At 35.7% G+C, this 21,280-nt stretch overlaps 1 protein-coding gene across 1 annotated transcript; it reads right to left on the bottom strand.

The window, feature by feature from the left end:
• Positions 1-5,301: 5,301 nt before the first annotated feature.
• LOC306883599 (cadherin-related family member 2-like) lies at positions 5,302-20,365 on the bottom strand (the record flags this gene model as incomplete). The annotated part of the gene is made up of 30 exons (XM_079438968.1): positions 5,302-5,454; positions 5,972-6,035; positions 7,693-7,776; positions 7,880-7,993; positions 8,463-8,584; positions 8,720-8,867; positions 9,932-10,000; positions 10,398-10,486; positions 10,572-10,668; positions 10,916-11,073; positions 11,199-11,248; positions 11,353-11,424; positions 11,917-12,501; positions 12,647-12,716; positions 12,918-13,157; positions 13,443-13,686; positions 13,812-13,873; positions 13,964-14,122; positions 14,463-14,618; positions 14,725-14,949; positions 15,087-15,205; positions 15,455-15,530; positions 15,822-15,965; positions 16,190-16,312; positions 16,397-16,486; positions 17,895-17,984; positions 18,066-18,119; positions 18,285-18,424; positions 19,630-19,677; positions 20,266-20,365. The coding sequence occupies 30 exons, from the start codon at positions 20,363-20,365 to the stop codon at positions 5,302-5,304; spliced, it is 3,945 nt and encodes a 1,314-aa protein (XP_079295094.1).
• Positions 20,366-21,280: the final 915 nt, after the last annotated feature.

Here is a 21,280-nt window from a genome sequence, read left to right as displayed (position 1 = left end):
CGTCAAAGACGACCACAAAGTCTTCAGCAGCTGGAACCTTATATCAGGCAAGAATGGGACCAAATTCCAACACCAAAACTGCAGAAACTCATAACCTCGATGCCCAGACGTCTTCAAACTGTTTTGAAAAGAAGAAGAGATGCTGCACTATGGTAAAAATGCCCCCGTCCCAACTATTTTGAGACCTGTAGCAGGCATCAAATTTGAAATGAGCACATTTTATGCATAAAATTTATGTTTAAACATTTATGTTATCTATGTTCTATTGTGAATAAAATATCGGCTCATGTGATTTGAAAGTCTTTTAGTTTTCATTTCATTCAAATTTAAAGAAACGTCCCAACATTTCCGGAATTCTTGTTGTACACACACACACACACTTGTGTGGCTGAAATATATATATATATATATATATATATATATATTAGGCTATATATAAAGCCCAAATCTCAAAATTGGCCGATGCATGACATAAACAGTTTTTGCTTGTTGTGTTTCATAAATAATTAATATATAATTCTGTTGCATTTTGAAGATATAAGCAGTCAAGATGTACCCATTAGTGTTCATGTCTGTGGTAGACGCAAATGTCAAACAGTGTCATCCTGAGGAAAGGTTTTTCACCATGACTTAATTTACAGTTGATCTCCAGCACTTTTGGCCCTCTCCCCCGTATTCTCCACCTCCACATCCCCATCCTCTTTACATCCCTATCCACCTCCTCCTCCTCATCATCATTTTCCTGCAATGACAGGCAGCATCCTCTTGTTTTCAGAATATGGCATGTGTCGACTAAACCCCCACCCCCCCCCCCCCCCCCCCCCCCATTACCATGAACACAGTCACTCCACCCCCCTGCATGTACATGGCTGGTTGCTAGGCAACAAATATTCTGTGGGAGCGTGCGATTGGCAAAAGCCCTAGATTTTTATGGTGAGAACATAGGCGTTAGAAAACAGCTCTCCAAAATGCACTCCATGGCATGGTGAGGTGCAATAGACCAGTGTGCGAGCACATGCATGAGTCCAAAAAGCCATGTTATAGTTACCATTCAGACTTCAGTTCACTAAAATTCAGAAAGAATATTAATTAGATGGTCTTTTACATAATTGCAGCAGTATGATACATCATCCACCACATTTTGTTCTCTCATGTGAAAATAAAAATGAAAATGTGAGATCATTCAACGACTTGAGCTTATTCTCTTCCTCATGTGGGAAAAAAAAGATTAAAACGTGAGTTCATTATATATATTAATTCTGTTATATAAGAAAAACTAAACTGTATCAAATGTTTTGTTCCAGAGATCACAAAGACATGTACCGTTTTAGTATCTTGTTTGCCATAGTAAATGTATTTCATTTGAGGTTTTATAACGTAAGAGCCTTGTTTATTTTTATTTTTATTTTTATTATTTATTTATTTATTTTTATCACCATCATTCGCTTCTGATTATAAAGCTACAGATACTTTGTCATTTCATTACCACTCACTGCCAGGTTGAGCTTGGTTTCCAGGGAAACTAAAAATCAGAAGCTTTCAGTACTCTCAGCCACAGTGAAATCCAAGGACCACCATCCACTGAGATTCTGCTGGAAAACAAACCATCTACAGCCTGCCTATTATCATTACCAGCACCTAAAAGAGGAGCTTGGAGTGTGAAGATATGTTTTGCCTGTGAAATCTTTGAAAATATGGATACAGCGTTCGATCTGTCGTGCTGTTGAGGTATGTGTCGTTGGGGTGTTTTTCTATAGTGGTCTCACTGTGTGCTGTCATAGTTTTGTTTTTAGAGGGTACTGCAAGTTTTTTTTTTTTTTTAAACAAGTTTCATGTGTGTGTGGATGAACTGAAGCAGACAGCTGCCATGATATAATTGGATTTCTGTTTTGGGGAATAAAAGAGGAATCAGTTTATTGGCAATCAATACTGTTCTTCATTTAAGTATTGTAAGACTGAAGTTTGTGTGTAATTTTATGTTATAATTATTCAAAGCACATAAATCATGATTGTTTTTCAGTGCCTGAGATCATTACAAAACAATCAGATTTGAAATGAATTTTACCAAATGTAGTGTTTTCAAAAATTACTGTTTTTTTGTGTGTGCCATCATTAATGCATGTTAAGTGCTCTTTTTTATTCATTGCACCTGCATTAATGCACTAATGCATTAATGCACTAATGCATTTATGTTAATGTTTCCCAGCAAAACCCTCAGTGGCGTGAGACCGTGAAGCTCAGACGTTCTACTCCCCCTCTCCTGGATCAACACAAACCCATCTCTGAACCCATGGAGGGTCCTATTCTGACAGAAAGTGAAGTTTGGAAAGTTGGCTCAGGGACCAGCACAAGTATAAACACCGATGACTATTCGCCCCTTATGAACGACAAAGTAACTGATGAAAAGGAGTCCGCAGTCCAAAAGGAGATCTGTGGCAGCATCCAGGAGCAACCTGACCAAGAGGTTACATTAGATCACATCAAGTCAGAAATTCCACATGAGCAGCGATTAGAAGAGGATCTATCTACCACTCAAACAGCAGTCGAAAGCGATGAACCACCTGCGGTAGCGTGCCAACAAGAGAGGAGTGTTAACCAAGCAGAGGAACCAGCAGATAAGATGTGCTCGCCGCATGGTCAACAAAACCTGGACCAGGAGATTACCATACTGGTGACCAACCATGACTGTACTTTAGAGGACGAGGAGGATGAGGAGTTTGGGGAGCAGAAGACTTCCAGCTGTCCTGCTGAACCCGAGACTGTCTCTTCGGTTAAAGGTGAAGGAGTGACTGAGGAAGAGAGTTTCGATGGTTCCATCGTTGTGGCGAACGTGACTGAAGTCAATAAAGTCCAGAAGACCAGCGTCATAAGCCACGTATCAACTGAGCAGAATACCACCAATGAAGAACCAAGATTGCCTGGAGATCCAGGGGATAGTAGCAATGAGACAAACTCTGTAAGGAGTTCAAGCAAAGGTTCAAGCACCCCACAGAAAACAGACGCAAGTAGCACAGGCATGCAAGTGAAAGTTTGCCATCTGAAAGATCAGCCCACAAAGCCTGAAGATGTGGAAGTAAAACTGAAGAAAACTGAATCCAAGGATGCCGGACGGCCTTTGCAAGAAACACTCACCTTGACTCGGTCGCCTGGACGCACACAGACTGTGCAAACACAGGTTAGCCTGGAGGTGATGTACCAGTCAGTGGCCACCAGCCCCATGACTCCTCCAGAGGGCTCCGGATCATTCCTTTTTCCAAGCACCTTTGGTAAACTCGCCAACAAGTGTAGTACTGATGTGGCACAAACCAAAGATGTCGAGATGCAGGTGGGCTTTCAGGTGGAATTCCGTTCAGTCGCCACAGCTCCTATGACCCCGATCATTCTGACCGCACCCGAGGCTATTCCCGAGCCGGAACCACGGATCGGGGTGGCACCAGAAGAAGTGCCAGAACCTGTTCAGGAGGTGAGCTGGGACGAAAAGGGAATGACTTGGGAAGTGTATGGTGCAGTGGTGGAGGTGGCAGTGCTTGGCTCGGCCATCCAGAAGCACCTGGAGAAACAAGTAAAGAAGCAGAAGATACAGCCTTTGGCCTTGCCCTCTCCTACAGATGCTCTGCCAGCAAACCCGACCGAAACATCAATGTCGATCCCTTCCAGTCCGCCCCCAACATCAGACCTTGGTGAAAGCAGCCTGGCCAAAGGACAAAGTGAAGAAAAGATGGTGAAAAGTGGCAGGCGTCGGCAGAATAATTTTCGCCAGTGGTTCAGGAACATCCGGCGACCAAGTTGTTGCTCAAGACCACGTCAAGATGAGGAACACTAAGGAAGGCATAGTAGTCCAAACCATTGTAATAGACAATCTTCCCAAATTTTGTGCACTTTGGATGTGCACAGGATTGGGTTTTGTTCAATGATACGCCCCTTTAAGACATTTGAAATGACTTGTATTGGCACTGCGTCACAAGAAGCCCCTATTTGGATAATCATCAATTTTGGTTTGGTTTGATACACAAATACAGTCGTCTTGATTTCTCCTTGCTCTTGATTTTAAAATGGCTCCTACCAGCTTTGTTGCTTTGAATGTGTTTTTGCTTGCTTTTGTTGAGACCGTGCTACCCTGATGTTGTTGTGGTCAGTGAGGATCACTTTTAAAGTGCCCTTTTACAATATTTTACACTAATAATTTTACCCTTAATATTTATATATTTCAAACATGTATATATGAATTAATCTGGTATATTTAAGGAACAGTACATTTATAGAGTGACAGTACCAAGTATTGCCTGTGTATTAGGCAAAAATGATCCTAGAAATTCTTGGTATTTCAGGCAACAAGTAATAGATGATGTCTCTGATTTTTTCAACAGTGAAATATTTGGTGTTCTTTGAGTTTTGGATTATTGTTTTTCTATTGGCTTTTGTATAACCTCGTAAATATTAAATGGATTTGTCTTGTATTTGCAGTTCAGCTCAGCACACCATAACGGACACACCTTCAAGCCTTACATTCCCTGTAATGTTCTGTGACTGTCGTGAGAACTGTAAAGTGAATAGTTTTGAAATTAAATCATGTCTACAAGGGGAAATCAGACTTGATTTGTGACTCACTTTAATAACATGATAAATTTTATTAGACCAAAATACCAAAACAATTTTTTTTAATTCACAGAACATGCTATCAAATTATTGCACTTAGAACATATAACAATACACCATATACAGACAATTTAAGATATATATACACCCTGATCACCAATCTGGCATAGCAAGATATGAGTTTCTTTCTTTTTATTTATTTATTTTTTACTTGATTGATTTGACTCAGACTTAAACTTAGCAGACTAGTGCCAGGAAATATTTGGCAGGATACACAAGCAGTTTTACTTTAGTATCTGTTGATGCAGTTTAGATTTTTTTTTTTGTTCAGAGACATATTTTTTTAAGAGATTTCCATTCTTCTGTATGACAAAACAATACAATCAAGGAATAGGTATTACAAACTGGAGAATCCAAAAGTTCAGAATATGAAAAAAGAGTGATGGAATATAATGGAGAATAATGTAAGTAAAATGTAACTTCAAATACTATTGTTGTTTTTAGTGCACTGAGATTAAATTTTTTTCTACAACTGTTACATTTCACAGTGCATTGGTGATTTAAAGTGGGCTAACTTTAAAGGTCTTGTTTATAGAGTTAGATGTTGTCCAAATGGAATATATTGTGAAATTGAGTCCTTTCTCCTTTTTTGGCAGAATCACGTATAAAAAAAATGGCAAAAAGTTGGAGGTCAGAGGCTGAATGTTAGAGATCAGTGGTGTCTATGGAAGGGTTTGCAAAAGTGAGATCGGGACTGTCTGCACCTCTCCTCCTTTCTCGCTGGGCAAGTGCAGCACCCAGAGGCTCAATGTATGGAGATTCACTCCTTTCATCATCCTCCTCTTCCTCCTGAATTGCCTACCGCACAACAAAAAACGTAAGTACTCAAAACACACTCTAGCTTATGAAGTCTTTTTGCTGTTGTGTCCCCAGCATTTATAGAAAAATATGTTTTTTTTGCACAATAAGAGGAATTTGAAATATGCTTGAAATACTGTGGAATTGAAAAGTCTGCCATCACATTGAAAATCTGTGATTGAGAACCTTAACTTTTAAGGTTCTAAATTTTTTTTTTAGTAAAATGGAATAAGAAATATTTTAAATCTGTCACAAATCAAATAAGCAAATTAGTGACAATGTGAATGCCTCAAATTGAGAGCATGATTATCAAGTTTTACACAAACGTGGAATGGAATTCATGCAGCTCGAGTGCTGCTGTTACTAAAGCAAAAAGGTAACATGACAAATGATAAGAAATTCTTCAATTCATGTTATTTTTTCAGTTCATTGTTTCACAAATTATGTTGACTTTCACTAGTGGTCTCAGACTTTTGCTCCCCACTGTATATTATCTTTATTTTAATAATACATTTACCATCATTGGCATAGTGTCTTTCTCTGTCATGGTCATATCAATGTTGTAGTCCAGGGAATTAAGGCTAAAACAGAACAAACACACAGCATACACACATAATCAGAATCTCCCTAAGAAACTCTTCTGTATGAAGACTTAAAGGACATTATGGGGAAAAGGTTACCAATAGAGACATTTTGGACCAGTTACGTAGCTTGAAATAAAATCAAAAGTGTGCTTCATTTAGCATGTAGTATAGCTTAGTGTGATTCTGAGAAATATGGGGTCACCAACATCACAACATCATTTAACTATATCTACTGCTACTGAAACTAATAATCTACCATTACACACAGATCAGTGCAAACAGATGCTATTTGTCATGGAGAACCACAGTATTGTTCCTGAACAAATGGCATACTGTCTCTTAAATAGATTTGTAGAAGCCATTTAAGGTCATTGGCGAAATGTGGGCTTCCATGACAAGATAAACATGCTTGCAAACGCTTCCATTGTAGGTCAGTGGCTTTCATCTTTAACAGTGAAGTCAGTTTTTGAATGAATCTGATATCATCTTGTTTAGATAATTTCAGAGCAAGTAAGATGAAATTGTACCTCTCACTGTCCAGTGTAATTACATGGAATCACAAACTCTCTGAGAGACCAGACAATTACGATGCATTATGTAACTAATTGGGCTGTTGATTTAGTGTTTGATAATTTAGATTAACAATAAGTGTCACATGCCCCTTGATAATAAGAAATTCTTGAGCACCAAATCATCATGTAGGAATGATTTCTGTAGGATCATGTTACTGGAGCCATTACTCCAGTCCTCAGTTTTGCTGTCACATGAATAAATTACATTATAAAATATAAAAAATTATAACTGTATAAGAACTTATATGCTATTATAGTAATTTTGTTATGTGCTTTGGTCATTTTATTAGTTCTTTTAAAAATTTCGATTTAGCTTTAATTAATTTTTATTTCAGCTGTAGTTATAATAATAGTTCAACTTAAACGTATTAGTGTTTGATAATTTACTAGGATTAATAATAAGTAATTTTTATTTCAGCTGTAGTTATAATAATAGTTCAACTTAAACGTATTAGTGTTTGATAATTTACTAGGATTAATAATAAGTGTCACATGCCCCTTGATCTATACACAACAAATCAAAAGTTTGAGGTCTTTTTTTTTTTAAAGAAATTAATCATTTTATTCAGCAGAAATGTATTAAATTAATCAAAGTGACAGTAAAAACATTGTAATGCGCCAAAAGATTTTATTTTAATATAAAAGCTGTTCTTTTGTAGCAAATTCTTGAGAAATATAAGATAATATAATTTTATAATTTTATATAAGAAATATAAAAATTTCTCTATAAGAAATTCTTGAGCACCAAATCATCATGTAGGAATAATTTCTGTAGGATCATGTGACTCTGAATTTTAAATTGTACTGTTTCACAGTATTACTGTTATGCTAAATAAGCATAAAACACTTCTTTCAAAATCTTCCTGACCCCAAACTGTCATTTTAATAAATTAATATCCTAGTAATTAAATAAATTTGGCAATTTAGCACAATTTTAAAATAGAATGACAGTGACGATGTAAAATGAGACATGTTTGTTGGTGAGTCTATAAAATTTTCATTAATGGACTGAGCAGTACAACAGTATGAACATCTTTTCATAATTTGTTTTCAATAGTGTTTATAGTGTACTGTCACGATACCTCTCTCTGTCTGCGCTGGAGCCATCTTCATCAAAGCCAAGGTCTGTGGCCGTGTCAATATTCATATTCAGCACTGGGTTTGCTCTGTGGAATATATATCAGACAATCTCACACACCAGCCTGCAGCTGAATCCCTGTTCACAATTAACGGGCTAGCATTTTAGGCGGCCCTTGATGTCTGTCTTACCCTTCTTTGGTGTATTTGTTGGTTCCAGGAACAACAGGGCCGGTCTTCTGATTCTCTATGACCACTGTGGCTGCTGAATTCATGGCTTTGGCTGCCTTTAGTTTCCTCTTGTAACTAACGGGTAGAAAGAGACCAGCAGCGTTAAGTTGTAAATCCGATACGGTCGCAGACAGGATGAAGAAACTTGTGCATATGTGTGTGGGTGCTCATCAAGAAGAGCTATTTTAAATCTGGTTAGCAGATTGGTAATGTGTGTGACCCAGACCGAGGTTACAGGGTCTTCCATAATGCCATTGTACTGGCTTCATGCCTGATGTTGGGAACAGGTCTGACAGGCAGGATCTTGCAAGTTTACTACATAATATATAAACCTCACATGACTGGCAATGCCGTCCCATCCAACTTCAGAGGCATGGTTGCTAATTTTAACCCTATAAATATTACAAATTATTTATAAGGGAAAATATAAATGAATGGTATAATACAGAGACTGATAAGCTGTACCAAGAGCATCATGCAAACCAAACAGTAAGTGTTTCTTTAACATCATTGAAACTTGAATGGGTAATTCAGTAGATCTTACTTTCTTCTGATGCACACGAGAGAAGTGGTTGTTACAACAAGAATGATCGCCAGTGCAGCCATCAAACCAATCATGATGAACACCTCTGGCTTGACTTCTGTAGGCTCGGTAACAGTTGTTGACTGGCAAGGAAATGAAGCATTTTTATTTATTTTTTTTAATGTAAAGCTTAACATGTTGAATTAACAACAACTTCAGCCTTCATGGTTAACTTTTGGAGTACTGGGAGGGGATTTTCCTTTTTTTTTTTTACTTACAATTCCAGTAAATCCAAGCTGAGTAAGTTGGTATCCAAATTCCGTATAGACCTCCTCTGAATTCAGGATTGAGGTCACTTCATCATAGTTAAGAGCTGTGCCATTAGGGAACACAAAATAAGCCTCCAAAATGGTCATCTCTTCAGCTCTGCAAAGGACGTAATAAAATCTGCTGTCACTGTATAATAACTTATATGCTATTATAGTAATTTTGTTATGTGCTTTTGTCATTTTTATTAGTTCTTTTAAAAATTTAGAATTAGCTTTAATTCATTTTAATTTCAGCTTTAGTTATAATAATAGTTCAACTTAAACTTATTAAAGTCATTTTTACATTTTTCATCTAGTATTTATATATTTATTCCTAATCTAGTTGTCAAATAAACCTGGAATTGTATATTACGAATATTGTTGACTCCTTGACAAGCTTTTGTTCCTCTTTTTGTTCCTCTGGTATATGCATAAATGTAATGTAAATGTATTTCAATAAATTTATTTCAATTTTTTAATATAGCTTTTGTTAACAATAACAACACTCAACATTCTTTAAAATGTCTCCTTTTATAGTCCACAGAAGAAATATTTATACAGGTTTTGGGTAGCAAATTATGACAATTGTTGGGTCCCTTGAACAGTAAAAAAATATTTTGTTTTCAAATATACTGTAAAAATATGATATGATCAGTTAGTCATGGCAACCTATGTTTTAAGATTAACTCGTCAAAATAAATTGAGCAATTTCAACTTTTTAAAAAAAAACTTCTATGAGATTCATCTTGATTTTTTAAAGTCAGTTTAATATAATTTAAATTCAAATGACTTGTACAACCAAGTTGATTATAAATAAGAACTTAAGATTAGTTGCTGACTTTTTAAATTGAAATAAGTGGAATTTCTTTACAGTGTAGAAAATGTTTTGCTTTTGCCAAAATTAAAACCAGAATTTTCTGTAATTATGCCATTTAAAGGAAATGTTTGCTTAATAAAAGTAGCACTGACTGACAAGACAGGAAATCTCCAGGGAGTTTTGTCTCTTTGGGAAAGAAAATATTAACTGACTTGGATTCTACATTAGTCTACACACCACCTGCTGGATTATCCACATTATAACAGGAACTAAATGAAAAATCCAGATATTCCTTACATGAGTTTGGTGAGATTCAGTTTAGTTTACAATATGTATTCATGGGGACATGGGTGGTTGACTCTTACCGTTGAGCAAGCGTCTCACTAAACACATTGAAGAATTCAACCGTTGCTTTTGTAGCACTTATCAGAATCCTGTAAAAAATATCACACGCATTTACTCCTTTTGACCTGAATTTTAAAAAAGCATCAAATAAATAATAATAATGAATCATACTCCAAGGCCCGGTTTCACAGACAGGGCTTAGACTAAGCCAGGATTAGGCCATAGATCAATTAGGACATTTAAGTAATTTTTATAAACATGCTTAGAAAAAAACATTACTGGGGCGCATCTTGAGACAAAAGAAAGTCACTGATATATTTTAAGATCAGTCAGTGCAAGTTTATTTCATTTGAAACAGCTAAGATTTACATTTTAGTCTAGGACTAGGCTTAAGCCTTGTCTGTGAAACCAGGGTCAAGTGTCCTTTAAAACAACACTTCTTCACACATCAATAGATTCACATCAACTTTAAAGTGCATCTCTTACGCTCTGATTTGAGACAAATTCTCATTGATTTCAGACACAGATGCAGTAAATCTTAGGCTGACTCTGTAGGAGCTGTCAACTGTGAGAAGCTGAAAAACAATGCAATTAGAACATGACCAAAATAAACAAGACTGAATGAATTCATAATAAATTGTAGGGGTGAAAGTGCCTTACCTCAACCACAGAGGTGGAACTGAGACCATCAGGGTTAGATGCCTTCACATGCACAATGAACTTTCCTCTTTTATTATTGTCCATTGCTTTCTGGGACCTGGACATTATAAAGAGACATTTGCTTGTTTAATTCCAGTTTAGTTCCTTTTGTGTGTAACCAGCCACATCAACATTTTGACTGTTGCACACTGAATAGTTTCCATTTTCTGATTGTTTTTTAATTTACACAGCATTTCAGCCTTCAGCATGAACAGACAAATTATTTAATGTTGGAAACGCATTGCATCACAGCAGATTACGCCTATTCGGGATTTACAAACAGGTTAGAAACTTGAATTTCTCACCGTATATGTGCACTAAACCTTCCCTCAGCATCTTCCTGGTTGGCAGAGTCAGCATAGAGAAACAAGCTCTCTGAGGAAATCCCTTCACTGCCGATAAAGTCCAACTTGGTAACTTCAAATGTGGTTTTCTTGTTCTCTCCTGTGTCTCTGTCTGTGGCCTTAAAATGGTAAGAGGAAACAAACCCGCTGAAAATACTTTATCGAGATTCAAAGACATTATATTGTAACATAAAAAAGTCCTCAAATGACCTCGAATTGTCAATAAGTAAACTATCACACTTACATAAACTCTGCCGACAGATGAGCCTTTTTCAACTTTTTCAATGACTACAACTAGAGAAACAGAAATATGTTCAAACTTTTTGCATAAACATTATATATTTGCTTATATGACAATCATTGATTTGTTTTTGTTTTTTTATATAATTTTTGTTTACCATAGAAGTCCTGCAAGAAGATGAACTCTGGGGCGTTGTCATTGATATCCACAATATTAATAGTGACAACTCCTACAAGCAAACGAACAATATTTTATAAATATTCAATGCACTCAGTAAAGACCAAAATGATTACAGGTACTGGTTAATGTGAGTTAGGAAATCGGAAAATACAAAAAAAGTTTTTTTTGTGCACCTAAAAATAACAATTCATCCTCATGATGTGCAAGTCCTGTATTTTTCTTAATTTAAGTGTTCAATTAAAATTTGAAATCACTTATATCTAATGTGTGTCACATAAACGATTGTGTTTGACTATTTGTGACCAGAAATGTAAAATTGTAATTTGAAAGGACCGTCCCATTTTTATATATATATATATATATATATATATATATATATATATATATAAACACCTGTTGTGCTCCATTCACGAAAGAAAATTATATGAATTAGAACATTTTTGGGATGAGCTATTCCTTTAACAACAGAACATATTATAAAAGAAAAAACGTCAGCGCAGAAAACACTTTTTAATGGACAATATGAAGCAACAGAACGCACCTTCAGTATTGTCACTCCTCTTCTCAGTTAAAACATCCACCACCTTGGCGTTCAAGAACACTTTATCACATTTCTCGTAGTCAATATCATAGACAGTATTAGTTATCACATCACCGTTACGCTCAACTTTGAACCACTCTTCGGGACATGGACCTCTGGTGCCACTGCACTGGCATTCAGTAGAAACAAATTCATATTCTAGAAGGTGTTTAGTGTCCACATCTTTGCCTTCGATTGTGTCCAGAGGCATTGACAAGGTGCTGTTCTCCTTTACATCCAGGACCATGTTGGATGGGAATTCAGGCGGAGTGTCATTCACATCAACCACTATTACTTTGACTTTAGTCTCAGCTCTTTCCCCACCCAAATCCGAGGCTTCTACCGTTAGATCGTAGGTCTGCCGTTCACTTTCATAGTCCAGCTCAACAGCAGGATCAACAGTGATGTTTCCCCTGTAACCTTCACTAATGGCCTCAGAAAATAATATGAAACTTCCAAAACTGCCATCAGTAATGCTGAAGAAGATACGGTTATAGAAGTCTGATTGGTCAGCATCGTGAGCCCGCAAAGAACCAACCCATATGCCTACAGAAGGGAGACAAAAAGTTGTCAGTTTTTTTAAAACAAGTAATTATTTCTTGAAAATAATTATCCAGTTCTGGAAATTTTCTGAACAATTACTTAAAATCATAATGAAATTTGTTCAGAATAAGCACAGGTTACTTGCCACTTTCACTTTCCTTTACTTTAAATTCATAGGGAGCAGGATCAAGGTACCGTGGAGGATTGTCATTTTCATCCTGGGAAAAATAGAAAGAAAAAAGTAAGTTACTTAATTAAATTAATGAATTATACTTTAATATATCTCTAAATCTATTTGAATAAATATATATAAATATATGCACATTTATATACATATAAATGTATACATATAATTGCGGAGACATCAATAAATGGTAAAATTCATCTCTAATTATATAAATATATATATGCATTCTCACCCCAATGTTGATGGTCACTTTGGCTGTGGAAGACAGGGATGGTGTGCCCATATCTGAAGCGATCACCACCAACTCAATCACACCATCTAGTGAAGGGTCAATAGCCTCACGGTCCAATAGACCACTATTTTTAAGCAAACCAGTGTCTTGGTCTATGCTAAAATTACTACTGAACGGGCTGTGGTCAATGTGATACTGGATTTGGCTGTTTGGTGTATCTGGGTCATCTCCGTCTCTAGCCTATCAAAAAAAAAAAAAAAAATGGGTCTTCAGTTAAAGACATAGATACTTCCGTTACATTTATTTACTTGGAAGACACTCTTATCCAAAGCACCTCACAGTGAACTTAAGGTATACCATTTTTCTGTTTTTTCCCTCAATCAAGTCCATGACCTTGGTGTTGCCAGCACCATGCTCTACTACTTACATGAGTAACAGAGGCATGCAAAATTTTCACACTATCTCTCCTCATTATTTCAGATGTCTATGCTGCTTTCTCAATCACCATTAAATCCATAAAGTTACCTGGATTCTAATCTCTAACATTTGGTTCTCTTGTACATAGGCCTCATAAACTTCTCTGTTCATCTCTGGTGTCTGGTCATTAATATCCAGAATGTTGATCATCACAACAGTGGTACCAATATTGCCCACAGAATCTATGGCTTGAAGGGTGGGTGAGTAGGAATTGGTGCTTTCTCTGTCAAGACGCTGTCCAGTTTTTACAAAGATAGTTCCAGTTTCAGGAAGAACATCAAAAATCTCCCGCCTAATGTTAATTTAGGAAAAGAAAGAAAATGACATCTTAAGTCTTTTTTATGGCAAACTTGCAATGACTAAATAAATGAGTATTTAGTCCTAACCAAATGATAGCAGACTGAATATTCAACATACATGTTTTCAGGCATCAATTTGTAAGTGAGTTTGCCTTCATCTAAGGCATCTTCATCTGTTGCCTGTCAAACCAGAACATTAGTGAGTGTCAGATCAATCTAACCTAGTCACCAAGAAAAAAAGAAATAATTGTAAATAGAAGATACACTTACAGTAATGGTGCCCACAACTGTTCCATCATCACAGTGTTCATCAACAGAAAACTCATAAACATCCTCCTCAAACTCAGGAAAGTTGTCATTTAAATCATTGATGTTAATGGTGACAGAGGCCATAGAGGTGAAGTCTGCACTGGCATCTTCAGCAATAATCTGGTGAGACATAAAAAAGTTGATAGATTGTTGATAAAGTTGATAAAGAGATAAAAAAAAGTACTAAAAATGTATTTTATTATTTTATTATAACTTTGTCTACTGAAAAGTAGATAGATAGATAGATAGATAGATAGATAGATAGATAGATAGATAGATAGATAGATAGATAGATAGATAGATAGATAGATAGATAGATAGATAGATAGATAGATAGATAGATAGATAGATAGATAGATAGATAGATAGATAGATAGATAGATAGATTTTAGCATAGTCCAAACTACTGGACCGGTTATCATATGTGTAAATCTCGAGAGACACACTCTCATATACAAACCTGAATAGTCATTACTGTCTTCTTCTCATAATCAACAGAAGATGGATTTTTTACTAACACTTGTACAGAACTTTCTCCCAACCCAGTGCTGGGACTGACAGCGAACGCATCCTTATCAGGTCCCTCAAGACGGAGATTGAACCTGCTGTTTTGCCCCTGGATCATAAACAAGTTAATCATCAACACATGGGGAAAAAACTTAAATAATCTTTATAAAAAAAAATCTCCTCAGAAGAAACCATGCAAATTTGTAACTACAGACCTGGTCTGGATCTTTGACTCTAATATTCAGTTCATTTACTGACAGTCCTGTAGATGAATGCTCATCAACTTTGCCTATGAAGCTGTTTTTCTGTGTGCAGCTTTCAGTTTCACCTTCACACTCATAAAATCCAGGGCCATTGTCATTCAAATCTCCAATAGAAATCTGTAGTTCTCCTTTTGTGCTTGCAATAATTCCATCCACATCAACATTTGTTTCACTTGCCTGAAGTACAGGAAGAAAAAATCAGGAAAAAATAAAGCACAAATCAAGTAATGTTCATGAAAGGTATAGCTTAAGATAGTTGCTACATAGGTTAAAATAATAACAGTAGAATTCAATTCATTAGTCAGTAAACTCACCTTTATTTGCAAAATTACAACAGCATCTATATCCAGTAATTCTTCACGGTCAAATACAGTTTTGACAGATATGTCGCCAGTCACTTCATTGATTTGGAACAGGTCTGGTGCATTAGTACCTACAGGGAAAAATAATATTGACAAAAAGTCATAAGTGGCCTAGAAAAAGCTGTTTTATTCTACATAAGGATGGTCTCTTCTCATGGTGGCTGCCACATTGAGATCACATGACCAGCCAAATATTATTTATTATATCTTAATCACTGGTGACAAAGAGAATTGAGTGTTTTGTGTATAAAATATAAATATATATATTTTTTAAACCATTACAAAGTGTAATGTTATAATAGAATTTCCAATTGACTGACTTGCAATGCTGTAGTGGATCTGGTCATTGACCCCAGTGTCTGGATCTCTGGCTCTCACAGTAAAGATTGACGTGCCCTGAGATAGAGTGTACACAGAGATATTCAAAGGTGAGAGGTCATTATATATATTTTTATATATTATTAAGATTTTACATTTGACATCAAGTGGTGCCCTAACAGTTCCACAGTATCAAAATATTTCAGTAAAAAATACTGAAATGTATTAATATTACAATGGACTAATATAAAAAACTTAAAATATACAAGTGTAATAATTGCATCGTTTAGCATTGATTTTTGCATTGTGACTCAGCAGGAGAGCAGTATAGCAATTCATAATTAATAATAATAAAAAACAAACACTCACCACAGCTGAATTCTCTTCAATAGCAGCAAGGTTAGGTAAATTCAGAAACTGTGGGTCGAGATTTGGCATATCCTTAACCGTAATGAATGCAAATGCTGATGACGATTGAACCACATGGCTACCATTCAGTGGCCCACCACCATCCTGGCGAAACCAATGAACACTTTTACACAATTACATAGTAAACAGCTTGTTTGTAGATTTTTGTTTTTGCTTGTTTTGTAAAGAAAAAAGAAAGGAAAAAAAAATACCTCAATGTTTTTATGCATCTTATTTTAAGTGTACATCCCATACACATATATGTTGCCTCATTCAAAAAGCAGCCCATTGCTTGTCTGAACATGATTACTTCATAAATAACTACTCACAGATGCAATGACTCGTATCTGATAGAAAGGACTTTTGTCAGTGAAGCTCAAAGTTCCAACCAGGAGAACAATTCCAGAAGCCTCAGAGATTGAAAATAGGCTAGTCCCGTCATTTGGTGCCACCTAAGACAAATATACTATGTTATAAATACAATTAAAGTGAATTGTGAAGGTGAAAATGCAATTTATGACATGAAGGGAACATACGTCATCAATTTTGTAGGTCACAATAGAAGCTGTGCCAATATCCTGATCTGTGGCGCTTGCTCTGAACACCGTAGTGCCCACAGGTGCGTTCTGTAGGAGGGAGTAAAAACAAAAAACATAAATGTGATGAAACAGCTCAAAATATCCTGAAAAAATAAACAAACACACACTGTCACTTCTTCATGCTCTCTCTGTGCTAAACCACTCAGACTGAGAGTAAAGTTCAATTGGAGCAGATTAGCCCAGCTCACATTCACACAGGATCAACACCATCACAGCCAGACACATAACAGATCTTAACACCTCTTAAATGATTAGTTCACCCAAAATAACCCATTTATTCATATTCATGTTGTCCTAAACTCATTTGTTTTACTTTCTTCCATATAGAATTTTGTACAACAATGTACTTGCTACTTTTTTCAGTGCAATTACAGTGAACAGAAATCAAAACTTTCAAGCTTCAAAAGGGAGGCAACAGCACCATAAAAAGACTTGTGTGTTATAGTCCAAGTCTGTCTTATGCCATGCAATACGATAGCTTTATGTGAAAAAAACAACTAAATTTAAGATCTACATTTATAGTCTCCTAATGTGTTGTTCATCTTCTTTTTCTTTTCTTTTCTTTTCTTTTCTTTTCTTTTCTTTTCTTTTCTTTTCTTTTCTTTTCTTAACCTGACTGGAGAACAGGATTTAAGACTGAATCACGGATCAACCAGATCCAGTTCACAAAATAATGACTCATTTATATAGCAAACAGATAAGCTACAGTTCTCAAGTTAAACACACTGACTCAATGGCCATTAAAAAGATCCGACCAAAGAATGGAGAACTAGGGAAGATGTTTCAGTGAATAATAAAATATACTTATACTGAAATACAGTACTCAAGTCATATTGGCTGCTTTTATGAGGCTACTATGATACTTTTTATTTTATTTATTTATTCTTCTTTTTTACTTGGCAGCTTCAGTAGCTATCTTCTTTTACTTCTCAGTAAAAATAGATTTAAAGAACCTCACTCACACCTGTGTTTTATGACTTTTACTTTTTTGGAGTCTTTCTCACTGCTTTGCTTTTTTGTGTCTGTCGCATGAGCGCAGCTTTTTTATAACGGTACCTTATTCGGCCAATTGGGGTGCTATTGCAAATCAGAAGGTTTCAGCTGATTAGGTAATAATAAAACTGTTTGGTGAAATATAGAATTCTGTTGCAACGTTTACAGTGTGACCTTGTAAAGTTAGTCTATAGTTCTGGGGAAATTAAATAAATACAATGCCTTATATAGCCTATTTTGACATTTATAATATTTTTACTTCTTTAAAAAAAAAATGGTCCTAGCAAAAGCCCTGTTCTGAAAGACAGGAGGTGAGTAAACAACATAATTATTGGGTTTAGGTGAATTATTCCTTCAATGTAACAACTGTAAGGTGTTGAGAAGTTACAACATCCATATTTACATCCTTTAATACACACCAAACGATAACAGGCTCACTCACCTCTGGAACCTCTTCATTGTAGGGCAGATTTTGGAATACTGGAGCGTTATCGTTAGCATCTGAAACAGCAATATAAACTGTTTTTGTCACCTAAAAGGACAGAAAGACATGTTAGGACTCAGGAAAGTTAATTTTCTGAGCATGGTAATACATCCAGTAGATCCAACTTACATCCTCATAAACACCATCATTCACTGAAACCTCTATGTTTAAGAGGTTGTTTATCTGAAAGCACATAAACATACACAAAGTTAACCAACTGTCTTTTATGGAGAGTAATTGTAACAAAAATTGTTGTGGAAATTATTTAAAATTCATAATTCCCAACGCTTGTTCCTTCTTGTCAATTCAGGAATGCAAGGCAGACTTTTAAAATCCTAAAAAAAATACCTCTCTGTCCAGCCTACTCTTGACTTTGACTTCACCAGTCGCCCTGTTGACGTCAAAATGACTAGAGTCTGCCCCAGTAATCTTATATGTTAGAGGGTCACCATCTGGATCAGTTGCTCTGATTTGAAACGCAAAGTCACCTGACAGGGAAATACATTAGAAAACGTTACATTCATGCATACAAAATTGCAAAATTAGATTGAGCAAAAAAGTTGAGAATGAAATTTAGGCTGATGTACAGACCTACTGGAACATCTTCACTCACTTCTTCCAAAGCCGTGCTAATCGAAGGGATAGAATTACAGTACGCTACAGAAAACAAACATGAACCAGCATGTGAGTCATAAGAAAGCAAAAATAACTAAATTTGTGAATTCTTCTCATTTCACTGCTGGTTATACTCTGTATAATTGTGTATGTGACAAATAAAACTCTTGAATCTTGAATCTTGTAAATGACAGTAAAATGTTATCACATTGGCTTCTGTCCACTTAAGACTGTATCATTATTGGATTTGGACTTTGAGCTAGTACACTGTAACAAGCCACAATTTTAGATAAATTATATGGACACTGACTAATTCTCAGATACTCACAAGAAGCTAAAAAAGCAAAAAGGAGAAGTAAAGGTTTCCCCATCTTCCCTATGTTTGTCTGTAAGGCTGTAATATCAAAGAAACAGAACACAAAATCACCATTAAATGCAGAACATTTTCACCTCCGAAATTAGGTAATAGAATATTGATAACTTTGTATAATGGTTTATTTTTTAAATGTTATGAAACACATACACTCAAATCTATAAAGAAAAGGGTCAATCCAACACTAAAATTTAAGACAATAATGAATAAAAGCAATAAATCTACCTTCTTAAATTACAAGCCCAGGAATGGTTGAATGTCATCAGTGTGCACTGATTGTTTCATCCAACACACCCATTAATCACAGTTTAGCCTATATCTTTTTAATATCTCAAATATTTCTCATCAATGAGTTTAAACTGAGACTTTTGTCTCCTGCTTAGATTTGTCAAGACACCATAGTCTACTATTCAAATTTACAAACCCATCATTCACAAAAGAATAATCTCTAAAAAGTAAAGCTTAATCTGGGTAAAGGCATGCATTCACTTGAAAATGATATAAGGCTGATGAAGACTTACCGTGCCTAGTCTGCGCTTTGTGCTAGGTATTCCAACAAGTGGCGTTCTTCAAATGAGGGAACAATATATAATATAAGAGACCTTTGGTTAGTGCATCACTGGCTATTACTGTCCTTCAGTTGTTAACGTTAATCATTAACATCACAGCGGAGAAAAGATTGCGTGCTCAATACAGTCTTCTCACCCTGTAGACAGATGACAAAGCTGCTTAGTGCCACCACAGAATCAGATCCTAAAACAGTGTTCAGAGAATGGTTTAGCTGAACAACAAGTGTGGGTACTAGGCAAACATGTCACAACAGATTTTGTCCGGAATAATCCGGTCCATTCACACATTCATTCAGCAACTCCTGAGCAAACTCAAAAGACACAAGATTAATGGAGGTTGGAATAGAGCATAGAGAAATAACATAGATAGAACTAGGGTTAAAGACATGTTTATTGTTCCTAATTATAAAATGAAAAAGAAAAAAAGAAAAGATGTATTAGACCTGATTAGATGAGATCATAAAAGCTAAGAAAGCACATGACAAAAGCATGGTGCAGCAACATTTCTAGTGAAGTGTTTAGCAGGGCATCTACTTCCCAAGCCAACCATGTGTCTTTGGATCCAGTTTTTATTTTCTGGCTATTTCTTGGCATATCCCCAGTGAGCTGGACATAATGTGGTCTGAGAGATTCCGGGGAGCAAATGAGCTCATTAGCTATTCAAGAACCTACCTACCCTCTGCCCAGCTCTAATGAGTCCGCTTCACTCATGGGCCTTCATAATTAACGAGAGATGGACAAAAGATTACTCTCCCCTGAGGAGAATCTTTACCGCTACCAAACAAAAACAATGGAGGAACTTTCTCCAGAGACTGCCAGAAGAGCTTGTGTTTGTTTGTATCTAATTGTTTGGTGTTGCTCATACTGGACATGCTGTGGAGTGAGGGATCAAAATAAAGCCACTATAGAGGCCTGAAGATCAACCAATACTGAAGTAAATTGTATTAGCAGTAACATAAGCTTTGACTTTATAAAGTATATATGTATGATAAGTGTGTCAATAGTATAAAAAAAAGTATTTAAGGCTTGTATAATATTATACGATACAGACTTTATACAATAAATACAAAATACAAATAAACTCTAAACTGAAAGCATGTACTATTAAGTATAAATTAAATATATAAATAAAAAAATTTACATTTACATATAAGTATTTAAAGCTTTATCTGTGGCAAGTTTGTGCAGCCTTTGACATTGTATAAAGCCAAAATAGAGTGAAATAATATTAAAATTGACAAAAAAATTGATTTCTATATAAATATACCATGGGAGTCTGTGATTCAGGTGTCAGTGTGAATATGGGTGTTTTAATATAGTACATCAAAATTCATAAATCTATCATAAATCTGTTTACTGGAGCTTATATGGTAAAATGTGACCTGTTCGTGCCACATGTATTGCAGTACACCAACATGCCACACTAATCTTATCGTTTTAGACTTTGGTTGGTGATTTAGCACAATGATGTGAAATGGGTGAGGCCCAATGATCATGGCCCATCCTAAAGCACAAGACCAGTCATTACTTATTGGCACATTGTGTAATTATGCTGGGAAATGAAAAAATAAAAAACATTTAATGGCGCCATGTCATAACGTTCACTGTAATAACAATTATGTGCGATAAGTTTTGGTTTATTACATATAACCATAGTCTAGTTAATCATTAATAGATATAATAGCTTTCCATAACACTAAAGTGTTTTGCTCATTTATTGCTGTCAACAGTGCAGCCATCTTGCTAACCAAAGGTTATGAAAAGTATGGGCCTGGTTAAGAATGTGC

Source organism: Barbus barbus (genome assembly GCF_936440315.1).
Source record: "Barbus barbus genome assembly, chromosome: 17".
NCBI lineage: Eukaryota > Metazoa > Chordata > Actinopteri > Cypriniformes > Cyprinidae > Barbus > Barbus barbus.
The sequence above is the reverse complement of the archived record's forward strand: the minus strand, read 5'-3'. Positions and strand labels throughout refer to the sequence as shown.